The following is a 17,290-nucleotide window of genomic DNA, read 5'->3' on the forward strand; positions in this document are numbered from 1 at the left end:
TTCAGTGTTGCTACACTGGGCTCTGTGTAAATAAGGATTGTGTGTTTTCATTTACGCCCTATGTTGTTTTCTATGGGAAAGTTAACAACAATTGGAAGAGTTTTATTGCAGTATTTTGTGAACCAGATGCTTATTTTAACGTGGTATGCAGAAATAACAGGAAGTTCCTCTGGAAGTGATGGCAYTGCAGTTTCTTTGAAGTAATTAGTATTTTTGGCAGCTGCTATTTTTACCTCCAGAATGCAGCTCAGGGTTAAGAATGAAGGTATAAAAGAACCATTACCAATCACAGCTCCAGTTTGGTCAGTGCTTCTCTTTTTTTATAAGACTTTATTTTTTCTCTTTAGAAATCGTTTTTTGGGCTACACCCCAGCATACTGGTCAGAATCATTTCTGATCCTTATTACTTTACTGCTGCAATGAGATATATCTTGAAAACATATATTGAGTTTTGAAYTAGATGAGAGATCCTTTCCTTTTTGAAACCTTCACTATTTTGCTAGTTTGGGACTGCATTGCTCAAACCCCCTTCCCCATTGGGCTGTGCATAATTGTTGGYTACCTAATGGAAAAGTATTCTAGAGCTTAATAAAGAGCATCAGTTTTACTACAAGATGTTTGATACTGCCTAAAATTTCACAGAGCTTGTTTTGACTCTTTTGGTCTCTGCAAAGCAATGTGAACCCTTGTGGAAAAGATTTTTTCTAGGAAACAGTTTTGCTGCATCACTGCTATTCACCTCCTGCTTTCTGCAGAGCTTCACTGATTTCAGCTCAGAAAAGGCAGCTGAATAATAATAATAATATTATTATTATCATCAATAATAATAACAATCCTCTCAGAGCAGGATTCCAGCACACCTGCAGCATACCTGCAGCACACCTACCAGACCAGCATGTGCAGAGTCTCAGGAGGATCACTAGTGCAGAAAGGAGCAATCTAAAKTTACTTTTGTAAAGTGAAGCAGCAGGTATGGATAGTTGTTAAGAAAACACGTAAGATTTGCTGTTTACCATTGCATTTCTACAGTTCCAGCAATGTTGTCAGGAGACAACATTTTCTGGATACCTCATTCTAGCCTTTGCTACACTCAGGGACACAGTGCAGCAGGAATTTATTTGAGAAAGCACAGAGAACCAGCAGCTTTTGCTGAAAGGAGTTTTCTTGTGTTTTTATTATGATGATATATCTGGGTTTGGTTGAAAAAAATGATTCAAAATAACAAAATCTGAATTGTTTTCTTTTCCTTTATCCCTCTCACTTTTCCCTCTTGTTTACTCYTCTGTTTCCCTTAGCAACTGCTATGAAGAGGGGAAAATGAGGTGAAAAATAAACAAACAAAAATGGTGTTTTTAATAGAAAGATGAGACTGTGCTTCTGTTTCTATCAAAAACCCCAGAAATGTTGCATMAAAACAGAAAATATGTGAAAATGGYTGTTGGGGGAAATYTTGTCAGACTATTTTTACTGGTATTTTTATCACYATCATCATTAACCCACTATGCTTGCAGCATTACCTCTTACTGCTAGAAAAGACTGATGGCTTATTCAGAAATCCTGGACTGGATCCAAAAATTTGAAATCCTGAGACGGGTCAAGACATAAGAGCAGAAGGGTGCCAAGCAATGTCACAAATTCAGTTCCAGCTGTGGGGTTGTTGATTCACTTCTCCTATCCTAAAGATCACCTTTTCCTCATCACATACTGGCCTTTCACTGCCACAGGGCATAAGAAACAAGCAACTTGAAAGCAAGAAAGGAATCCTTTACCAGAAGAAATCACCTCAAAATATCTGTGCTCTGATCAACAAATACTCTGTCCAAGGGACACCCAGTCCTGACATTTCCTTTCCTCCAAGAATAAGGTATTAGATGAGGACAAGCCAATTCTAACAACACCATCAGCCCCAAACTCCTAGGGACATGCCTCTGCATGCTGTGCCCCAAGGTCTCCCTAGGGCCATGAGCAGGGCAGTACTCTCTGTAGGAACCTGCTTAAACTCAGTCCTGATCAAACCTGTGACTGTCTGCACTCTGGGATCAAGAAATACTTTTTCACCTTTGCTTCTGAACAAGGTCAAGATAATGGAGTGACTGACAGCTTCTCCCTCCAACAGGTCCCAGGGAAGAGACCTCTCACCACAGTGTCACATGTTGCAGTTGTGTTYCTGTGCACCATGCACAGCACATCTGAAAAATCTGCATGAGCAGTATGTTACATGACAGGTMAGTCAGAAGGCTTTGTCCCAAATAGAGTCAAAAATCAAGGTAAAGCTGGTTCCAGATGCATATAGGTCTACTCAACAAGAGAGAGATGCTGGTATTTGGGAGACATTGCGCTGCAAGAAAATAGGCATGGACTTTTATCCATAAGCTGTCAACTGAAGTTGTAAATTCCCTAAAAACTGTTGGAGGTGGGAGTGCACAGCCAGAGATGACTCTACTCTGAGACTGCTCTGCAGGCCAGAAAGACCTTTCCTATCATTGTCTGAAAAAAGGACAGCATTGCTGATTTCACCCTTGTGATCCTGCTGCAAAAACTATGTGTAAGAAAAGGAAACCAAAGCTTCATAACTTCATTGATCTTAAAAAATATACAGCAGATTTTTAAGATTAGGGGCTCAGCCTTCCTGCTTTGTTCAAGTGAAGTAAAAAAAGGAAGGGTCAAGGAGTCAACATAGCCCCCCAAGGCAAAGCAAAGGGATGGGAAATGGGGTCTTGCTCTGTGCTGGGGAGAAGTTATATAACTGTAAAGAAAAAACACTTTAACTTTCGTGACTGCTGTGCAGTTTTATTGTATTTCAAATTTTCATTTGGATTTGAGACAGATTTTAGCATATTAGCTTCTCCCATGAGTGTATCCCAGACATTCTCAATTCTTCATGAGAAGGACAATACCAGAAAGAGTGAAGCAGGTCAAGGGGTGAGTCACAACCCTTTTTCTTTCAGTTGATGTGTTCAGGCCTCAGGGAAATTATGGAGAAATGCAACCTCCCTATTAATGGGTCCAGCAGAAGAGGCATCTCAGCCAGCTATGAAAGACTCATACAGACATAACAACACCAGGCTTTGCAATTTCCCTTGGGAGTCATTCTTTTCGTGGCTCTGGTCACTGCAGGGATGGGTGGACCCTGCTGTGAGCAGGAGAGAGCTGCCTCCCTGGAGCTTGCAGCAAGACMAACACAGCACCAGAAGGTGGGGATACCATGCCTGTGCCTGAGCCATGACAAGTTCTCTCCTGATGGTGTGTTGCACACAAAGAAAGGAAAGATTAACCATGGAAAGCGTTAGTACAGAGATAGATGGGCCCTTCTGCACAGCCTTCAGCATGACACTGGTCTGTAAAACTAAAAGGCTGGTTGTAGAAACTGATTTTGATCAGCTTCCATGTGCTGAGGAGARCCAGCAAGCAGTATGATGGCTGCTTGCACTTCCCTTAGCTTCAGCACACAGGAAAATTCTGAAATAATTCAAAGCAAAGGAGKAAGAACTTTGCTTCTGCTCCCATTGTGCTGTGTACACATTGCTTGACTCAAAGAAAATGAGAAGAATCAGGGAGTAGAGTACCACRAAGTTGTTAGGTGTCAGCTGTTAAGAATTTTGCAAGTGGTTGCCACCACAACTGGATCTACTTTTAGAGATGTTTGGATAAAAGTGGGTGAGGTRTGTCCAGTAGAGAGCAGGGAGAAGACTGAGCAGCAAGTGAAGGAGGCAGAGGAAGTCAAAGAAGTGCATTGAGGGACTAAAGAGCCCCTCAGCAGTGGTGAGAGTGCAGTAGAAGAGGATTGGGGCAGGCTAAAACATTCACAGTGAGTAGGGAGGATGCAGATGCATGTAAGGGGATGGAATGAGTGTCAGTTGGAAAGCAGGAAAGGCACTATGCCTAAAGAGTTCTGCAAGAATTACACCAGAGGTAGAAATCTTTCCTGTAAGGATTGAAATCACAATTACGCTGGTTGGATTAGGGTGACACAGAACTGTAAATAAAAATGGTTTACACGAAGAGCAAACCCCTCTGCTAAGAGGTTATCTAGAGAAGTATGAAAACATTAATTTAGGAGACAATTTTTAACCTTGGCAGCTGCCTTACCCAGTCTCCCCAACAAGGCAGATGAAGCCTGATGGGTACAGAGTTCTGCAATGCTAAGGTGTATTTCTTGTTTAGTGAATGTTCCTGATTTATACGATGGTAACAAGAGCCCAGGGATATCACTGCCTTTCTGTCTCTGTCGGTYGGAAATTTAAAGTTTTAGTATTGCCTTCATTTTTTTTTAAACACTGATATACCCAGTCTGGACATGGTGTATCTTTCCCACTAGCTGGCATTCTGCAGCAACAGCCTCATTTGTATTCTGTCTTTTACTTGAGCAAAGAAAAAACCCACTCTGCATTGCCACAAGTCCTTCCCCACTGCAATACAGAGATTACCAAACAGTCACACTAAATTCAACATGTTCCTACTAACATATTTTATTCATACTGATGGTCTGCCTCACAGTGTGCTCCCAAAGACTTGATTTAAAATTTAAGCTCCAGACTTCTAATAAAATATATAAAGCAAAACAAATTGAGTATCTTTTCTATGTAGCAGTACAACAGAGCTGCTTCTCCTTCAAGGCTCATCTATCACAGACTTCAGGCTGGAWTTTTTTTTTTCCCTACACAGGGTTGGAGTGTCTTCTTGCACAAGGGAGAAATTTGTGACTTCTAAAACTAATTTTCTACAAAGTCCTTCTTTTTTTTTGAATTAAAAATTAAATTCAGGCTAAGAAGTTTTGGACTTGATGATCCCACAAAGTGATTTCTTCCAAGATAATGTTCTTAAGTGGACTCCCCCTTGACAGGCAAAATCCCTAATACCAAACCAACAGTTGGGGTACTCTATTTCTATCTTGACGAGTAAGAGTGGCCATATTTGTTGGGGATTAAAGTTTCCCTGCTCCCTCCTGGCTGGATCTTCCCACAGCAGGCTTTTCCTCACAGTCTGATTCTGTTTGTGTAAGAAAATCCAGCCAAACTCATCAGGTAACTTCAAATAAAACATTGCAGAGAATCTGAAAGCTTTGTGGGCCAGAGTAATTTTTCATAGGGCTYTCTTTTGCAAGTCCAGCATTTCAGCAATGAGTCTAGGAAACACTTATAGGAGCATCCTCCAGGTGCAATAAAGGCTGYGTTACATTTTGCTCCAAGCTGCACAAGCCATGGCTCTGTCACACAGGATACTCCTGGAACTGGAAAGTGTCTGGGCTGCACTAAACTGTTTCCACAACCCATGGAGTAAAAATTGAATCTCRACATGTTTTGGGATWGGAAGACTCACCATCTGAAACTCCMTCCATCATGTCAGAGAGAAGCAGGCAGAGKTCACAGTAGGCACTGCTACTTTTCTGATGCCCAAATTGAATGAGGCAGATCTATCCTTTCTTTTGTGGGCAGAGCAAAACACCTGCAGAAAAATGGGGTAAAAAGGAACATCAGCTACTGGTGATGATTTGTGTCAGGAGCAGCAGGCCAGAAAAGATGCCTTTTCCTGCAACACTTGAGTTTCTTCTCACTGACTCCTGTCAGCAAGTGTTTTCTGAATTTTTTACTGAGTTCACCCTTCAATCTGACTTCACCCTTGGCACCACATACAATCCCTACAGCCGTGAGGCTGAGCACTGCTCCATGAGTGACAGTGCAATCCAGGAATGGCAAGACTGGGCTCAGCTGGGAGCCAGACAAAGTGATGAGGGCAAGTGCAGTGGCAATAGCCATAAGCAGCTGCAGTCCAGTGATGTGCAAGCAAGGACAAAGCAATAAGGAAGGCCTGAGGTCAAGCTAGGAACTTGAGCCAAGCCTAGGAACAACACACATTTCACATAGTTCAGGCCAGYTCTAAGGCAAGGATCTCAGCTTTAGTGCTGTTCCTGGGCCAGCTGGAGGGTGGTTGCTGCTTGCTGGAGCTCTCCAGTTCCTGACAGCCATTGTAAAGGGAAGTCTAGGAATAGTGTTAACCCTTGACTGCCTAGGCCCTTTTGCACTTAATCAACAACAGGACTTAGCCTCAGACATATAGGATATGTTTCTAATTCCCACCCTACTCTAAGAGCTCTTCTCTCACTCTTCATTGTTATGTAACTATTAGTTTCTCATTCGAGGATCTGGAAGCAGAGGGAGAGGTAAGAATTTAACACCACAAAATGCTACAATCAATGACCTGTAAAGGAGTGGAGAAGAGATGCTGGCTGCCAGTTTATCCGTCTCCCACCAGGGCCACCCAGGCAGCACTACCTCCCTGGCTGAGGCAGCTCAGCCACACCTATAATTCAGTATGAGTCAAAAGTTTTATTTTGACAGGAAAAGCTGAAACAGCAGAGGGCTGAGTGCCATCGTCTCTGGACAAGCCAAGGARAGGCAGAAATGGTTTGTTTAATGCCATGTCTCATTATTCTTGGCACTTCGTGACTCATTAAGTGTCCTAGTTTTGTAACTAACTCCTGCTGAGCTCAACATTTGATACACATTTATGGGTGGTCTGTTGGCTGTACTTACAATTCATAATTCCCCTAACCATCTTAACTCCTTCCTTTGCATGCCAGGCTTCCTTTAAACAACAGTAAGGTAAAGATACTGGGGACTTCAGTTCTTAACCCAGAATAAATTGCATGTATCTGGACAATTTATTAATATAGCTATATGCTGTGGTTAGATACACCTGTTCTGAGCTCAAATAAACTATGCTGGATCCTAATGCTTCTTTCACAGCTCCTCATCTATATCCATTTGGCTTTTACCATGGATATATCCATGCACAAGGATGCCTGATACTAATGCCCCTTCAGAAGAAGGTCAGCAGCACACTCAGCAGTATTTATTCACTTATATAGAATGGGAACAGGACCTAAATGACCCTTCTTGCCCATTACATGTGGGAATTAGAAGTAAGGGGCCTCKGTTCAGGAACCTTCTTGTGAGATGAGTCATTTTTTCAGCTTCCCCCCTGTTTCCCAGCTTGCTTTCTTTGCAAAAGGTCAGAGAGAATTCCCAACAGAGCCCAGAAACATGTTGACCCAGCCTGACAACTGATTCAAACAGGGCAACTTCAAGCACTCAGCACAAGCTTGACAGGCACCACTATTTTTCGAGYTGACAGCATATTTAACCTGTCTCTTCTGAAAGCATCAGGCATGGTCACCTTGGAGGTAGGTAGACAGGTCTGTGATTTAAGTTAATTTTTTTCTCATTCACTTGAAGCACAGAGTCACTTAGTCTGGTCACACTGAAAAGATGTGACTTTGTGTACACAGTCAAAAAAATCCACTCTCTTTTTGGGGCATGACTGAAAAGCCACCAGCAAAATCACACMGTTCTAAACTGAAGATATCTTGGGTTACTTTAAACTCTAGGTAGAAGTTATTTGCAGCTTCAGTCAAAGAGTGTCATAGAAGTATGTCTGAATTCAGGCTAACCAGTATGAGAATGGTCTGAAATTCAGAGGTGTCTCAGACAGCATTCAAACTGRCTKTGTACTGGGKWTRKTTGGGATGGAGTTAACTCTTCACAKCAACCTAGAGGGYTGGTGCCTTTCATCTGTGGTTAAAACAGCACTGATAGCACACAGGGTTTGGGTATTKCTGAGCAGTGCTAGCACAGTGTCAGGGCTTTCTCTCCAACAGCCCACCAACAGCTTTGAASGTCTGCAGGCCAGAGATGGGCAATCGATTGGGAATGTGAATAACTGGGACAGCTGACCCAAATAACCAAAGAGATATCCCATGCCATATGATTCCCTCCTTAGAAATAAAAGCTGAAGGAAAGGAGGATGGTGGGAGGACATTTGTGGTGATGTCATCTATCTTCCCAAGCAACCACTATGCTTATTGAGGCCTTGTTTCCCAAAAAAATAGCTGGACATCTGCCTGCTGGTGCRTTGTAGTGAATGAGTTCCTCTTTTTACTTTGCTTCCATGTGCAGCTTTTGCTTTTCTTATCAACTGCATTTTCATCAAGCCATGAGATTTTCTGTGTCATTTTCTCCCCCAGTCCTTTCAAGGAGAGGAGGAAGACAGCAGCTGGGTGGATGTCTGGCAGTCAGTCAAGGTCAACCCTCCACGGGGTTCTGGACAAAGATTAATTTTCTTGACTGTTCTTTCCATTTTGGTTACTGCTGATGGCAAAKGAAACAGATGATGTAAACTTCAAAGGCATTTTCATAGGATAATTGTCAATTTAATTCAATACTTCCAACCTTGAACATTCAATAAACATCAGTCCTGATTAAAAAGAAGAAAAAATACTTGGGGTCTTACCTGTTAAGCCTTGGTGTGTGAGCCCACAAGGATGTAGTTTTATGACCAGCATATTCTCGTTCAAGCCTGTGCTGCCCTACTGAGATGGGCTCCACCCTCACCAGAKCCTGTTTTATATTCCTGCTGCTTGCCTTAGGTCAACACACACAGTCAGGAGGGTAGTCAAATGAGCTTCAAGATCTTGCTGACAAAAACAGGGAAAAGAAGAGTGTCCATTCTTGCAAAATCTTTTGTTTCAAAGGTAGTTTGCAGTAGCAGCAAGACTGTGTTCAGAGTCTGCCACAGGGTGGTCCTGGAGGAGCAGATGACACAGGAGGTCTTCACGGGAGCACAGTTTGTCACCGYAGCATTTCTCACTGTGTGCAGAAGTTCCTGTCAGCAGGAGAAAAAAACAATCACTGATTTCAGTCAAGTGCTTTGAATGCAGCATTTCTGTTTTTTCTGCRTTGCTTTATGCATTGTTAACTTGGGCTTTTGCTGAAGGATGTGTTTTAAAGGTAGAGATATGGCTGTTACAAAACAAAGAAAGCGCACAAATTCACCCCTGGAGGAGTGAGAACAACAAATTGCAATGCACAGGCTTCAGTGTCAGAGAATATGTTTCTCTGGAAGGRATTTAGTTATTTTCTTGCCCATGAAACAAGTGCCATCTCTCAGAGAAGACTCCCTGTGAGGATTTTGATCCTTTGGGAAGGAGGATGAGTTAGCGATTAGAGATGGAATGCAAAGGTGTTTGCAGCATAGCAGCTGGCTGCTCGGTTTTCTAATACAGTACATTACATTGTTAATGGAAATGTTGCTTTGTACCTTCTGTTTTTCTCCCAGTAGAATTAATTTCAGCACTGTTTGCATGCCAAGCATGCACACTCACAGCAATGAGCTCTGGGGAGAGGCAGAAGGCACAGCTTGGACCTGCACTGATAAGATCACAAAGATTCTGCAACAGGGCTGGGAGCTGAACCCGCTGCCTTTGCCAAGTGACTTCACCACAAGACCATCTTTGCTCCTGCCCAGAGGAACTGTCACACACCACTATGGACAGACCTCGGCAGTCAGCAGATTGGGGGAAAAGCATCTGGCTGTATTGAAGTCCTTTGGGAGATCTGCAGGAGCAGGAGTCTTCTGTTCCACTCTGTGATGCAGCAAAGAGGGAAAAAAMCCCACCACTTCCCACAGAGCAGCTAACCCTTCCCAGTTCACTAATCCAGCCTGCACTCCTGCTCCTGCCAGGAATCAATCTGTTTCAAGGCTGCACGTGTCATTTATTAAGAAATAAGAGAGAGCAGRGAGGAGTAGCTTTTAAAGCAGCAAGCTGTGCAGGGGCTGTGAAACACAGGCTGCCAAGGCTTTGGGAACACTCAGAGATGAAAGTATCCTGGAGTGCCACATGGCAGTGCTGCTGGTATAGGTTGTGTGCTGCTAAAGTAGCTCTCTATGTGCTGGTTATGGAGAGAGAAAATTGTGGAGCTGGACACAAAGAGCTCACTAAATGAAATGGTCATGAAATGGGAAAGTGAAGGSAGTAAATTTTTCCATGCAATAGGAGCCACTGACCCAAGCTGAAAGCCTTGGGAGAAAAAGCAACCAGGCATGGAAGTACTTCCCTGGGACCTGACTGGGAATGAAGCAGCTTGGGTTTCACTTGGATTTGCAGACACATGTTTGTGAAGAAGATGAAGGTGGAAAAGCTGAAAAGATTTCTGAGAGGGCTATAGGCTCGTACTTTGGGAAAAGTACCTAAARCTGCGTGTTGTGGTGGGGGTCCTCAAGGTACTGCAGAAATATCCAACTTGTATTTCATCCTGCTAAAACAAGTAACAACTGTTAATTAGCAGCTCAGACTAAAAGGAGGTAGTTTATTTTCCAAGTGTTTAGGGAAAAGTGTGAAATTGTAGGATGTGAGGAAGAGCTTTTGCTCTATTATTGCAGTGCCAAAGCAYAGCATCTTCAATAAAGTCAGCAGTATTATTTTGTGTATGCTTTGGAGGAAACTGTAATCCCTCATCCAACATTACCTGAGCCTACAGTTACCACAGTGTAAATCAGGCCATAACAATATATACACAACCATTAACTTACTGGGTCCCCATCAGCATAACTACTATCACTGTTTTGTACATCAGGAGAAAAAAACACAACAGTAAAGTTGTTTACTGGCTACTTTGTTTCCAGAAAGACAACTTGCATATATTTCTTCACAACACTGGAGAACAAAGTTCTTAATACTGACAGGACAAAAACTTCCTAAAGTCAAAGCCTTAGAATTACAAAGGTTACAAAATACCTCTAAGATCATCAGGTCCAATAATTAACTGAACACTGCCAAGTCCATCACTAAACAGTGKCCCTACATGCCATGTCTTTTCAATATCTCCAGAGAAGGTGACTGCACTTCCCCAAGCAGCCTGTTCCAATGCTGAACAATCCTTTTGGTGAAAACTTCTCCCCTAATAACAAATATAAACCTCCCCTGGTGCAACTTGAGGCTATTTTCTCTTGTCCAACCGCTTGTTAAATGAGACCAACTCCACATCTGGCTACAAACTCCTTTCAGATATTTATTGAGAACAATAAGGTCTCCCCTGAGCCTCTTTTTCTGCAGGTTAAACATCCGCAGCGGCTCCTCACAGGACCTGTACTCCAGACCCTTCACCAGCTCTGTTTCTCTTCTCTGGACTTGCTCCAGCACCTCAATGTTTTTCCCATTCTGTGAGTGGCCCAGAACTGGACACAGTTATCAAGATGTGGCCTCGCTAGTGCCAAGTACAGGGGCACAATCACTGCCCTTGTCCCGCTGGCCACACTTTTCCTGATATAGGCCAGGCTGCCACTGGCCTTTTTGGCCACCTGGGCACACACCAGCCAAAAAGCAGTGTAAGGTCAAAGTCCTGCTTTCTTTGCCCCGTGCTCACCAAGCAGGGGACGATTCCTGAACCTGTCAGGGTGCTGAGTCACCTCAGGAAAAACCTGGAGATTACCTGGCATTTTGTCCACTCAGCCCAGCCTTGGTTAAAGAATCAATGGGACAATTTGAAGCTGAAAGTCAGTAGGATTTTGCTRATACCAGYCTGYCTRCAACACRCTTCTTGKGTAACATGGAAYAGTGTTCAGACATAGGGATTTTTTMTTCAGTTCAAAAAGGAATTAATGTTCAAGCGTAGCTATAATGAAGCTCTCTCTAGCACTGACAGTGTAAATTAATTGCAGTCTACAGCTTCACCATGAGGGAAGGTGGAGGGACAGGTGCTGATCTCTTCTGTCTGGCAAAGAGTGACAGGATCCAAGGAAATGGCTTATGGTTGAGCCAAGAGAGGTTTAGGTTGGACATTAGATGATTCTTCACCCAGAGGGTGGCTGAGCACTGGAACAGGCTCCTTATGGAAGTGGTTACAGCTCCAAACCAGACAGAGTTCAAGAAGTGTTTGGACAATGCTGTACGACATATGGTGTGACTCCTGGAGACGCTCCTGTCAGGGCAACCCCARTATTAACATAAGCTTTGGGATGAACAGATCGAGAGCAGCTCTGATGAAAAGGACTTGGGGATGTTGGTGGATAACAGTCAGCACACGACCCAGCCCTGAGCACTCGCAGCCCAGAAAGCCAAGTGTATCCTGGGCTGTATGCAAAGCTGGGCAAAGGAGAGGTTTCTGCCCCTCTGCTCTGCTTTGCTGGGACCTAACCTGGAGAATTGCACCCAACTCTGGGGACCCCAGCACAGGAAGGACATGGACCTGCTTAGAGTGAGTCCACAAGAGGCCACCAAACTGAGTAGAGGGATGGGGCACCTCTCCTGTGAGGAAAGGCTGAGAGAATTGGCTTTGTTCAGCCTGAGAAAGAGAAGTTTTTGAGGTGATCTAATCGTGGTCTTGCAGTACCTGAAGGGAACTCACAGGAAACATGCGGTAAGATTATTTACAAGAGCATGTAGTGACAGGATGAAGGGGAATGGGTTCAAATCGAAAGAGTACGTTTAGGTTAGAGATTACCAAAAAAATCCTTTACCCTGAGTGTGGTGAGGCTTTGTTCAGCCTGGGAAAGAGAAGTCTTTGAGGTGACAGTACCTGAAGGGAACTCACAAGAAACGTGCGGAAAGATTATTTACAATAGCATGTAGTGACAGGATGAAGGGGAATGGRTTCAAATCGAAAGAGTAGGTTTAGGTTAGAGATTACCAAAAAAATCCTTTACCCTGAGAGTGGTGAGGCACTGGCACAGAGAAGTTGTGGACGCCCCATCCCTCGCAGGTATTCAAGGGCAGCCTGGATGGAGCTCTGATAAACCTGGCCTAGTGGGCGCTGTCCCTGCCCATAACAGCGGGGCTGGGACAGGAAAAACTCTCAGATGTCTTCATCCCAAACCATTTTGTGGCGCCGGTTCCGTGAGGGGAGGCGGCAGCTCCCGGGGGCGGGGCCGGCACCGCCTCCCGCCGCTCTCCAAGATGGCGACGGGGCCGCCTCCCTCAGCGGCCAAGCTGTACCGGCCCAACCGCTTCGTCTCGCTGCCCGCCGAGCTCGACCCCGACACCTACGAGTCATCGCCGGAGAAGCGCCGCGCCGAGGCCGAGCGCCTGGCGATCCGCTCCCGGCTCAAGCGGCAGTACCAGCTGCAGCTCAACAACCCCAGCCGGCCCGCCATCATCGTGAGTGGGGAGGGAGAGGCGTGAGGGGGCGGCGGGGGAAGCGCGGGGCTCGTTCGCCTCAGCCGGCGGTGTCCCGGAGCGGGGCTCGCTCCTRCCGTGCTTGGGGCCGGGATCGTGCCGGAGGAACGCTGCCCGCCCTCCCCGTGACCTTGGTGCCCTTCCCGGTGTGCCTTGGCCGCAGTGTCCGGGTAATGGGGTCACTGCAGAGCCCCGTGGGCCTCACCCCTCACCGCCCTTCTCTTTGCACCCCAGGAAGATCCCGCTTTGCTCCGCTGGGCCTATGCGAAGTCAATGAACGTCTACCCTACTTTCCGCCCGACACCCAGGACGTCCTTTCTAGGAGCTGCTTACGGCTTAGGCCCCCTCCTCTTCTGGATCTTCGTCTTAAAAGCTGACAGGGTAAGTCGGTCGACAACGCTGAACATCAGCGAACGCCAAAACACCGGCTTGTGAAATGTAGATCTGCGTGGCGTCTCAATATGTGGGATCCTCATGCACCTAGAAATGATTAATACCGTTAAAGTAATGAGGGAAGGAAGGCTGATAGCGAGCCTGTTGTCTCAAAGCCTGTTAYTGGTTGTAAAGTCCATTTTTTTCTGGGAGCYCTTTAGCCTGTTGTCTCAAAGCCTKTTACTGGTTGTAAAGTCCATTTTTTCTAGGAGCCCTTTATTGTACCCTCGAGTATGGCCATTCACAGTTTGCCTGATCAGGCTATTTTGCAGTCACAAAATAGCCTGATCAGTATTCTCGGTAGCACTGACAGTGAAAATTAATCAAAAGTTACTCTTACTTTCAGCAGTTGACCTGCACGAACTATGCTTTTTAAACTTTAAATAARCAGGAAGCTTATGGATGACAGTCCTAGCAATATCTCTGTGCAACTGCTTGACCATTTCTCTTAATTTCGTGAAGCAAATGGAGAAGAATAATTGTGATAATTGCAGTGTCTGATCTCAGGTGGATGTTTTAAGAATTTGGAAGGTTTATCTTGCTTCCATTCTAACTCCTAAACTATGGGCATCAGGATCTGAGCAATGCTAGGTCATACCGAAAAATCTCAGCTATATACATACATAAAAAAATGCTCACAGGCAGACAGTGGCTGTTTGTAGTAAAGAATTTGTGGCTGTTGTAAAACACTTTTATTTTCCGCTTTTGCACAGAAGTAGCATTTTAGATCAAGTCATAAACCAYGAAGCACTAACATAAATTAATAGAATATTTGTAGGGAATGTTGTTTGCTAGGGTGAACTGAAAATTCAAGYTTTAGGAAACATGCTGAGCAATGTTGATATAAATGTGCTTGAGACTTCTGTACCTCTGCAATAYTTTGTCATGCTGAAGTCTTTAATGAGTGTCCAGGATAATTTGCTTTCTTTTATTCCAGTTCCTTTAGTGATGTTTGGGGATTTTTATTCTTTYCCTGGTAGCACATAAAACACAATAGTCATATTCTTTTCTCTGAGGAATGTTYGCTGTGTTTCTGGGAAAGCAAGAGAGAAATTGCCAGGCTATAGCAAATCTTCTGGTTTTATCCAGCAGAAAGAATCTGGGCATTATCCACAGTGTCTGTGTACTGTAATGGTACCTGTCAGAAAGGTACAGGACTGCAGAGTGAGGGACAGATGGGTTGAAAGTGAGCACAGGCATGTTTAGGCAAAATATTAAGAAGTTTATCCTTAATTAGACCTCTAAATTGGATTATTCAGTCAGAAGGAGGAGGTAAAGACTAAGATACAAATTATCTGAGACGCAACTAGTTTGGTGAAAAATGCCTTGCAGGAATTAGTCTCTGCTGGCTTGTGAGAGTACCTAGATGTGAGGTCAATCTGAGCAGGTCTTTAGTAGGTGAAGCTAGATGCCTTGTTATTTTTTAGTTTTAGAATTTGTGTTCGTAGAACCATTTAGGGTAGAAAAGACCCATAAGATCCTGTGTGGTGCTATCTCCATGTAGTCCATGTTGAAACACAAGAAGTGCTGTTCTCTTATCCCAATCTGATGAAAAGTCCTTCTCTAGCAGGATAATGATAAATGTTCTCTTTCTTCCACAGGATCGTAAAGAGAAGCGTATCGAGGAAGGTAAATACAAGCGACCATTCAGTGTRTTCTAAGTTCCTGGAATTGCTGTGATGTTCATGGGATATAAATAAAATAAGATGTATTATGTGATGACATTTCTCTGTCATAAGAATAAATCTTAATTGCTTGTTGGTTGTCTTGAATCTTTCAAAATCATGCAAATTGCAGAAATGTAGGATCTTTATACCTAAATCAGATGGATACAGAGAGGGTGTCTGGAACTCAGCTATTGTACTCTTTCGGTGTACATACAGAGGATCTTTCTAAACCATGGAGGTTGCTGCTGTCCAAGAAGRCTGAAATTTGAAATTACTAGCTGGCTAAAATGGTAAACAAGACCAAAGTTTCCTAAAGGAACTACTGCTTACCTTCTAGATATTTCTTGGTGTCAGTTTGGCTGTGTGGTTTGCCCTAACTGGGTAATAGGTGAGGTCTATGATACATTTTTAAGAAGTTAGGAGTCTGCCTGACTGCTGTCAATAAGTTAATTTTTCTTTTCGCTAGTAAACTACAATGTGTTTGTTTATTGCARTAAACTTCTGGATAAAATTACAGTACCAAATTTGGAAATAGGGAGTTGAATATTGTCATGCTAAATGTGACTAAAATTTCCACTATTTCTGTGGTTCCTGTGAGTGAGACACAAGAAGTGTAAGATCAGGATTTTCACTTTGACACTGATTCTCTTGTAGTATAGGAGAATTCCATTTCATTGTAAAGGTGCTGCGTTCAAAAAGAAAAAAAAAATCCACCAGCAAGCATAACTGAATCTTACACTTGCAAAGCTTCCTTTTCTGTTTATTCTTGTAAGAACACAGATGTTTTCTGCCCAGGTCAACTGGTATGGGGGACTCTGGAWTKKTWMYKSCAATATACTGAGGTGKGAGTGCAAGGAAAAGATTTTTGATKMATTCTTGAATATGTRGCCTGTAGGTGCCATCATGGTCCAAACAACCCTCATTCTTGAGAGACTGTGGGAGCAGTTTCTTCCCAAGCATTGAGTTTCGTGCCAGAAGCTCAGTCTGATACAAAAGTTGAAAACTTCCCTTTGCCTGCTGGGAAAGCAGCAAAAACAGGTCTACTGCATCCTTTTCCTGCATGATGAAGATGTAAATATGGACCATTTTCAGTCCCTCTCCAGCAGAGTGAGTTGAGCTTTTRCACATAAYCWCAAAATGGTTGAGGTTGGAAGGACCTCAGGAGGTCATCTGGGTCCAGATGGCCTATGAGTGTGTCCAGAGGTGAAGGCTCCACAACCTCCCATGGCAACCCGTGCCCATGCACAGTCACCCTCACAGTAAAAATWTACCCTGATTTTCATTTTTTTWAAAGYAAGTGTTTAGTTTAAATAAGTGTTTCCTATTGTAGCTCTTTCCTGTGTKAGCCATGAAACATTCAGGTTGCGTGGAGCTTGGTGCTAATGCTATGTGCAGAAGCTGGGCTAGTCCATGCCCTGGTTTTGCAATTCTGTATGTGCTCCCAGCAGCCCTTTTGCACCAGTTTCTGCAGCTTGTTCTGCTAGTTTAACTAAAGCAAACCCGGATTATTCTCTGTGGAATAGCTCCTAAAAGACTGTCACAAATGATATTACAAGATAGGGCTGTGTATCAGTGCAGAGAGGCATCAATGCATGGAGAGAGTGGTATTTAGGGAAAGAAATAATTGCTTGTCTGAGCATGCTAAATTAACTATTCTTGCTGCCACAAACTAATTTGATCTCCCAGGACCCATTTCCTCAGCTAATTGGAAGTTGAGTTGCCACACATGTAAATTCTCCCTTGCAGCTGTATTTGTTTCAGGCCAGCTGAGCAAATGCTTGGGGATGGGTTGTGAATTAGCACAGAGCCTCTGGTCTTTTAGGCCAACCTTGGATTGATGCTCCTGGCTCCTGCCACAGCCCTTTCCTTTCCAGAGRAGAGTCTCTGATGCCACATCCCTGCAGATTTGAGTGTGGTGCTTGGGGAAAGGCTGCCCTACTTTTCTGTCTTGTAATTTCCAGAACTCTTCATGCTGTTCTCTTGCTAGGAAAAAGTGTGCTGTGCTGCTAGAGATGGGATTGGTGTTTGAGGCAGTGGTGCTGTGTGCACTGAAGAAGGAAAGAGAAATTTCCCTTCAGATATTTAGGGTGAAGRTAGGAGAGGCAATGTGTGCCTTGTGGAATTTTAGCTTTGACTGGTGTGTTAYCACCCATATCTGCTTCAGTGATGTGTCTGTGCAAGAGAAATTCAAGCCTGCAAGTCACTGGATGATAATTTAGGTCCCAAACAGAAAACTAACCCT

At 43.9% G+C, this 17,290-nt stretch overlaps 1 protein-coding gene and 1 long non-coding RNA gene across 2 annotated transcripts in view; one reads left to right on the forward strand and one right to left on the reverse strand.

Moving 5' to 3' along the window:
- Nucleotides 1-8,656, reverse strand: part of LOC130579447 (uncharacterized) — a 19,010-nt gene extending 10,354 nt beyond the window's left edge. Inside the window, exons 1-2 of the long non-coding RNA XR_008966002.1 lie at nucleotides 8,290-8,656; nucleotides 5,320-5,445 (exon numbers count right to left, since the gene is read on the reverse strand). This is a non-coding gene — a long non-coding RNA (uncharacterized LOC130579447). The remainder of the gene's footprint in view (nucleotides 1-5,319; nucleotides 5,446-8,289) is intronic.
- A 4,029-nt stretch (nucleotides 8,657-12,685) lies between these two features.
- NDUFB4 (NADH:ubiquinone oxidoreductase subunit B4) lies at nucleotides 12,686-15,419 on the forward strand. The gene is made up of 3 exons (XM_057376258.1): nucleotides 12,686-12,931; nucleotides 13,184-13,330; nucleotides 14,983-15,419. The coding sequence occupies exons 1-3, from the start codon at nucleotides 12,731-12,733 to the stop codon at nucleotides 15,040-15,042; spliced, it is 408 nt and encodes a 135-aa protein (XP_057232241.1). The 5' UTR covers nucleotides 12,686-12,730; the 3' UTR covers nucleotides 15,043-15,419.
- Nucleotides 15,420-17,290: the final 1,871 nt, after the last annotated feature.

This window comes from Malurus melanocephalus, unplaced genomic scaffold (genome assembly GCF_030028575.1).
Source record: "Malurus melanocephalus ecotype Western Australia unplaced genomic scaffold, MMel_1.1 scaffold_275, whole genome shotgun sequence".
Lineage (NCBI taxonomy): Eukaryota > Metazoa > Chordata > Aves > Passeriformes > Maluridae > Malurus > Malurus melanocephalus.